Source organism: Rosa chinensis, chromosome 6 (assembly GCF_002994745.2).
Source record: "Rosa chinensis cultivar Old Blush chromosome 6, RchiOBHm-V2, whole genome shotgun sequence".
In the NCBI taxonomy this organism is placed as follows: domain Eukaryota; kingdom Viridiplantae; phylum Streptophyta; class Magnoliopsida; order Rosales; family Rosaceae; genus Rosa; species Rosa chinensis.
Genome location: NC_037093.1, coordinates 14,057,541 through 14,065,558, shown reverse-complemented (window position 1 = coordinate 14,065,558; position 8,018 = coordinate 14,057,541). Strand labels below are relative to the sequence as shown.

At 38.7% G+C, this 8,018-nt stretch overlaps 1 protein-coding gene across 2 annotated transcripts; it reads right to left on the bottom strand.

Moving 5' to 3' along the window:
• Positions 1-377: 377 nt before the first annotated feature.
• LOC112169752 (polyadenylate-binding protein RBP47) lies at positions 378-5,732 on the bottom strand. 2 transcript variants are annotated; one of them, XM_024306805.2, is made up of 6 exons: positions 5,100-5,732; positions 3,364-3,844; positions 1,608-1,675; positions 1,404-1,534; positions 1,064-1,160; positions 378-826 (listed from the first exon to the last, which is right to left on the bottom strand). In XM_024306805.2, the coding sequence occupies exons 1-6, from the start codon at positions 5,520-5,522 to the stop codon at positions 689-691; spliced, it is 1,338 nt and encodes a 445-aa protein (XP_024162573.1). In that variant the 5' UTR covers positions 5,523-5,732; the 3' UTR covers positions 378-688. The 2 variants fall into 2 exon arrangements, with proteins under 2 accessions (XP_024162573.1, XP_024162572.1); XM_024306804.2 differs by having other exon boundaries at positions 1,608-1,693; positions 5,100-5,731.
• Between the last annotated feature and the right edge of the window lie 2,286 nt (positions 5,733-8,018).

Sequence of the window (8,018 nt, the reverse complement as noted above, 5' to 3'; positions counted from 1 at the left end):
GAATGCCACACGGTACATTACGACGGTATAGTAGAAACCACACTTGTTGTAACAAGGCCTCATCCAGAAGTGCTAGCGGAAGTTGTAGTCTTCCATTGCAGTACCGATGTGGGACTCGAGATATTACAATCTCAAGGAATTACATAGGGGTAATATTCTCTTACCATATTGTGGTAACTGGTAAGTATGATCACACATAACAATCCTAAAATGGATTGGACAAGAGCCCTTTCCACAAGGACTGCCTCATTTAAGCTGCTAGAATTACATGCATGGATAGAAGAATAACTAAGAAATGAAAAATCAAAACATCATGCAATAACAATAGTAGGGCCTCTTTATCTATATAGCCAGATTTTGGGCTAAGAGCCTAGAGCCAATAGAAACTCGAAATGCTTGTTTCCATATTCTGTTCCGCGTAACTTCCCAAACATGTGTACATTTTCTGGGATCAAAAAAATTCCTGTCCATTTAAAAATTCAGGCAGACCCAGTACTCTGAATAAAGTATTAATCTCACACATCGACTTCAAGATGATTCAATCCGGCCACAAAATTCCACATATTACAGATTTAGCTAAATAAGCAGCTAAATCAATCCTACAGAAATTAACGACACTGACAACTATATCTAAAAATCCACTCACAAAAGTTCAGTTTACATGTGGCTGGCAACTGCAATGTCCCTGTTAAGAAGACCCATTAATCGCAGCTGCAGCATGCATACTCAGATCTGGATTCTGTGGCGCAGCATTTGCGTACCCACCATACCCCTGCCCTCCATAATGTCCTCCATTGTTCCACTGGTTACTTGAGTCCGATCTCCACTGCAAAATAACATGATATTAACAATCAAAAGAGAAAAATTCAAGGAAAAAAAAATTGTGATTAAGAGAGAGAGGACAATTTTGAATTGCAACGGTATTTATTGAACTGCAATAGGGAGGAGAGGGTTGGTCTCACACTTTCCTCTCTAATGTTATAATTAAAAGAAATTTAAGGGAGTGAAAATTCTAAATCTTAGGCAAAGGAAATTTAACATGACATGGCCGACCCAGTACTACCTGCTTGTTGCCTTGACTGCGACCCCAAGACAGACGAACTGTTTGCTTTCCAATAACAGTTGCATTCAGCATATTCATTGCATTCTCAGCATCCTTCCTATAAATCAAAACAATGTGGTTATAGTTCATTACATTACATGGGAACATAGAATATCTCCCTTCTTCAGGCTTTGATACTTTCATTATAATTCCAATTTTGACTGTACTTTTTACCGAGTTTTAAGTTCAATAAATTATTATAACATTGAAATTGAAAAAAATAATCAAACCAGTAAAATTCCTGATTCCTAATTATAGCCTTATTTCTATAATAAGGATATACAGAACATGGCAAGACTACCTATTAGCGAACTGAACAAAACCGCATGCTTTTCCAACCGGTATTTTCACAGAGACAACTTCACCAAATTGAGAAAATGGCTGCCTGAGGTCTTCCTCATTGACATCAGAATCAAGCCCTCCAACAAATATCTACAATGGGTCAGAGTAAGAAGCAATATCGAGTTAAAGATATTAGAAGCAGAAAGAGAAGAGTGGGACTCACAGTTGTGTTATTGGGCTCGCCATCAGACTGAGAACCTTGGGCAATGGCACCATTTGCATGTCCACCACCTCCAGCCAATACCAATGCTAATTAAAGGAGGAAAAGTATATTTACTACAAAATGCAGCTTAAAATCCTATCCATATTGAAACAGAAAACTGCATTTTCTAACAATAATGTCCACAGTTAAATATCATAGGTTCCTGGACTGGACCGAAAACATAATTCAATTGCGTCATCATCATCATTTACAAGTTGATCCAAAGTCCAAGTGGCTTGGTGTAGAACTACTCATTTTAAAATGAAGGAAAATACAGTGACACACTGAGAAGCATAGTTGTCACTTATGAGTCTTATCAATCAATTCTAGATGTCCACAATTTATGTCAAAATTCTATATTAAACTTTCAGTAGGGGAAAAACTGATTTAAACTCATAGGGGATTGCCTAAACCAAGAAAAAAAATAGATTTACAAATATTTGAAAAGTAAAGATTTACAAATATTTGAAAAGTTGAGCAACTTAGTAAATCAACACTTCAACTTTTTCAACATGGCAATGGGGATTGTTGTTCCCATAACACCACCCCACTCTAAACATGCCCATGCCAGCTCATAAACCAGCTGCTTTTATGGAAGCACTAAAAAAATAAACTGAAGAACATAACACTAACATCCTTGTGGTGCCTGAATTAAGTTCTAGGTTACAAGAATATGAATAGGTTAATATGCATAATCAAAGTCAAGGATGGTGAAAAGAAATTGGATGTAAAGAATGACTAATCCCACACAAACTTGACACCCTTTTCAAATTAATGACTAAAGCTTCAATACTGTTCAAATATGTAGCTCAGAAGATGGTAAATTGGTGACTATGGACAGTTTTCTATAGTAGTTGACTTGTTTAATATTTCAATATATGAAAATATTCAATTCCAGTAAATTTTCAATTAGTGATAACAGTTTTATGACTAAACCCATTCTTGCTATGTCTAATTGCAAAGGAAACAATATGTTTTAAAAATCACTACCAGGAATAGCCAACTCATTATAGATGTGTTATTTTGAGGATGTATTTAGAATTTAACGGGACTTAATCCAAGGGACGTTCTCCAGCACTCGGGAAAAAAAATAAAAGAGGAAAAACATTGTGAATGAGTTCACTGACAGCTAGAGCTCTGAATGAAGAAAAAAAACAGAACCAAGAAAAGAAGATGATGCCATCAGCAAGGTGCCTATTACAATCAAACATGCCTGTTAAACTAGAGCGCCAAACGAACTGCAATGCCACCAAGTCAGTTATGACATGATGATGATTTACTATTACCAATTACCATTGTACAAGAAGCTCTTTAATAAATGATAGAGCTAAGAAAGTAGAAAGGCCTGATGATGGAAAAGCAAGCAATACTGAATATCCTAAGCTTGAGTAAATGTAAAGGTTAAAAGATAAGCAAAGCACGCAACTTATGTAGAAAGCAGGAGGGAAGGAAATTACAAAATAGGAAAAGGAAAACGTGCAAGATGTGGGTTGGCCAAATAATACAAGTTTGTTACTTTACACTTTCAGCTTTGTAAGCAGCCAGACTTAAAATTACATCAACAGCATGTTCATAACATAAGAAAAGAGAAGATAATGTGCATAGATGAATCCAGCATGTTGATAAAAAAACGGGGAACTTGTTACAGATGTGAATAATTTAAGGACTAAACTCGCAACTCATATCACGTAATAAAAACCTCAGCATTCAATCATACCTTGTGAAGAGTACTGTTGTTGATATCCAGATGATTTTTTGGGCGTTGCAACACCTATACGCATGGGCCTGCTCGAACAATACGCACCATTCATTTCCACAATGGCCTTTGTCCTCTCATTTTCATCCCCAAACCTAACAAAACCATAACCCTTTGAACGACCGGTATTTGCATCTTGAACAACTTTTGCCCCCTTAACAGATGTATATCTACTAGCAAAGGTTTCTTGCAACATAGTGTCAGTCACATCTGTAGCTAAATCTCCTACAAAGATAGATAGATCAGAACTAGTATCTGCTCGTCTGTCACCCGCACTAAAGGTTGCCCAGTTCAGACGAAAAGGCTGCTCTGTATTTGGCATAGGAGTACCATTATAGGTCTGCAGAACTTCCTCAGCTGCTTCACGTGAATAGAACTCAACAAAACCATACCCTTCTGTCTGACCTGTTTGCTTATTGCGTATAACCTTTACTGAAGAGACCTACAAAATATGCAACACCAAATGCACAAAAACAGTTAGTGGCAATTTAACGATCTTGTTCAAGAAATAAATACTAGATTATTTTTACCCAAAAAAAAAAACAGTATATATCATTGTCTGTTTTTTAAATGTGATTGATGTACACTGTTGAGTTTCGTCAGCATGGTGACTAAACATTATGAGATAGCTAGGTTTGACTGTTAACTCATGGCTCGAATATTGGTAATACTGATCCAGGGAGTTTGTTCAATACACAGGTCAGGCCCAGTTTGATTGATATGTTTGGGCCTACACATAAGGAGGAGTTTTGGGCCCACCTCATGGTTAAAAAAGGCAAATACAGAAGAACTGCCCGTGAGTATATTTTAGTTTCTCAGCTCCTGCCTCTAGCATATACAAATGATGCATTTATTATTTTAGAGATGGATGGAAATAATCAGATGCCATATCATGGAACAGCCCCAAAAGAAAAGACCAAAGTACAAAAAAGGATAAAGAAAGATAGATGCCATGGCTGTTTGGCACGCATTTGGCAATAGTAAAAAGGAGGTTGTGCAAAGTAACAAGAAAAATTGGAGAACTTAAGATCATGATAGTGCTATACTACCTAAACTGATAGCCAATGACATTACCTTGACCCCACTTCATCAAAGAAAGATAAAAAACTGAGGTAAGGCAGTTTACTCTTCTATGCCTATTACCATTACCAGAAAAATGGAGGCCAAAAATAGTACCCCAAACAAGGAATTTGGCCCTACTTTAATTGAAAAAGAGAACCTGTAAACCAGCTAAAGTACAGACATGTTAGCCAATAAATGGAAAGTGACTTTGAAATCACAGGATTGGTTTCCAAGTAATCAGCATTGCCATCAGAATGTTACACATTACAAAATGTAACAACTGCTACAAATATCTGCATTGACCAAACATGGCATCACTCAGAAATGAACTCAACAAGATGGTCCAAACTACCCAACTTAACCTGAAATTAAGCTGACCTGTTTACCCCAAACCTGAACCATATACATTTCTAGGTTAGCGAGCTTTCAAAGCGAGTCACTTACTCTTCCAATCAATACTATCTAGGTCAAGCTAGCTAAGGAGCACAATGACAATCACCCAACATACAATTAAACTAAATCGCAAGCTTCTCAACTTAAATCAATCACACACAAAAACTTACAGTACATTAATCGACGATTCAAATCTAACATTTCAAAAGAAAACGCAATCAAGAAGAGAGAGCGAGCAAGACCTGGCCGGTGTAGGCGAAGCAGCCATGAAGGTAAGCCTCGTCCATCCAATGGTGCAGGTCGCCAGCCCAGATGGTCCTGACCTCATCAGTAGGCCCCATCTTCTGCTGCGACTGAGACTGCTGCTGCTGCTGCTGCTGCTTGAGCGGCGGCTGCTGCTGATAGGCCACGGCGGCGGCGGCCTGAGCCTGCTGGTAGGGATTGTGATGCGGATGCGCGGCGTAAGTAGGCATGTAATGCTGCGGGTACACCATCATCTGCTGCTGCATCATCGCCATGGCCGCCGCCGGGTACTGCATCGCCATCCATTGCTGCTGGTGCTGATGCATCCACTGCTGCTGCTGCTGTTGCTGCTGTTGCTGGTTGGGCTGGGCCTGTTGAGTCGTGCTCAGATCGCCGCTGCCGCCGTTGCTCTGTTGGGCCATGGACTTGGGCTTGGGCTTGGATTTGGAGTTGTTCCGATTCAGCTTCAGCTGGGGGACTTCTCTCTGCACTCTCTCTGTGAACTCTGCGATTTGGAGATTGAGGTTGAAGCTAGCGAGAGAGAGGGCAGAGAGAAAATGGTTGTTAGAGAGAGAGAGAGGGAGGGCAACAAAGGCTGCGCGCAGAGAGAGAGAGAAAGAGAGAGGGTTTGAATTGACGAAATGGGTTTTAAAGGGGGGTCGGTGGCCGTGGTGGTGATTAGATTTAGATGAGACCTCGTTTACTACGTCGGTAAACTCACGTTTGCCGTCCGTGACGTGTGGGGCCGAGGCAGGGATGGGTCTGGACCGTGCGATGGAGTTGGACCAGCAGACAGGTGCAACTTGTGCTTCCGTGAGCTGGATTGCATCTTAGTAAAATTTCGAACCTTTAATTATTGGGGGCTTTGGTGAATTTATTGTGTATTTGGGGTTTGATTAACGTACCTAGTTATGGTAAACTCCAATTAATCAATAGCCTGGCATGATGCTAATCATGCTATAGCACATAGACTTTGGAGTCATGTTTTTTTCTTTCTTTCTTTCTCAAAAATTGAATGGCATTAATTGCATATATAACAAGCCAAATTACACATAATAATCAGTCTTTGTTAGTGTAATAAAATTTAATTTTGACTGATGGCCATGGTAACAACTAAAATCAAATATACAAAACTTAGAAGTTGTTACAATTATAAAGAGAGACTTCTATATCTATAACTTTCATGTTCGAGTAAAAATTGAACAAATTTATTACATATTCAAAATCACAAATACTAATAAGAATGGTATGCACTAACAAGAATTGGAAACCTAAAAATAGAGCGTGAGTTGAAGAAGAAACCCCAAAGAAGTCCTAAAAGCAGTACACGAAGGTCAATCAAGTGTACGACGAGCACACAAGATGCATTTCGAGCTCATACCAAAGACAAATTTGGTGATTTGCAGGCAAGAATGTCGGCAAGCATACCTAAGGGGAGGTTTTATTTGCTATTTTGCTAACGCATTTGGTATGAACTCATGCATTTTTATATTGATAACTAACGAGAGATTTATTTAGACCTTGAAATTGGATAATTAAAATCATACGCATTTTGTATGTCTTTTCGATGATGTTGGACCGCCATTTTCGTGTCGCCTTGACTAAAACCCCAACCTTAGGGTTTAAATTTGAGTGTCTAGTAGTAAGATGTAAGAATGGTTAAGGGATGTCGGAACTCGATGTCTTCTTGATCAGCAGGTGAAGAGGTTAAGGTGGTGAACACAAGTGAGGGCACCTTCACAGGGTCGTCAACAACAGTTGATGTACCACCGCCTTCACTGGTTTTTTTTATCCATTGTTGCAACATTGTCTTATCCACTCCTCAGTTGAATAACCTCTAGTTACATAACATCTATGGGAAGGAGAGAAGCATTTTTGTTATCAAACCAGTGGAAGAGCGGCAACTAGTGAGTGAGAATTCTGAAATTGTTCACCTCTTTGGTGTTCTTCGAATAAAGATAAAACAGGACAGTGAGGCAAAATGTATGCAACATACTTTGGTGATAGCTCCTGTTTCTCTACAGACGAAAAATTTGGGCATGACTTGGATGGAAGAGGGGCTTGTAGAGGTCCAAGTTACCATTGAAGTTGTAGCCAAGCGTGCACGCAGTCATCCCCGAGGCAAGCACAACAAACCACACAATTAAGGGGTTGAGACTTGAGAGTGAACCTGACACCCATTCTTGTACTGCTAGTCCTTTCTCATGCTGTGGCTGGGAAATGGTACACTTTAATTCTGTTTCTGTCATTATCTTTATACTTTTGCAGCTATATTTGCGGCAAATTCTTGTGAGACTTATATGATGTCTCGTATCATAATTGAATGTATTGGCGGGTGTCACTTAGAGTTTATTTGAGTTGTGTAGATGGATTAGTAGCTATAATCGACCTTATTTGCTAGAGTTTTTGTTCCTGATTAGGTAGAATAGGCATGCAATATGTTGTTTTAGGACATTATATTTTGTTGTATGTAACGTCATAGCATTAACTGAATATATAATAATGAAAGAAAAAAAAAATGAAGTGGTGATGCTAGTTAACAATAACGAAATACTTCTAGGTTTTTTTTCGTATAGATAACATCGAGGATTTTCTTGCTTTGAATTTTGTTCTTTTTCTAGCTGAATTTTGTTATTCAGGATCTGAATTTGCCCCTCAAATCTTTTTTCTTTGGTCAAATAGAATGCAAACCATATTTGCTTTATAAACATTAAAATAGAAACTTTGACCAACCGCGTGTACGATCCCCAGTCAAAGTACATACCTATCTTGTTTTATCAGTCAAAGTAGGATCCTCAAAAGAACTCTGTTTACCAATCAGAATGAATGAGACAAGACAAAAACCCCAGCCTCCTCTATAAAGGTTCAAGCTGCATCACTATTTCATAACACTAAGAAATGGCTTCCCTGCTTGTTTT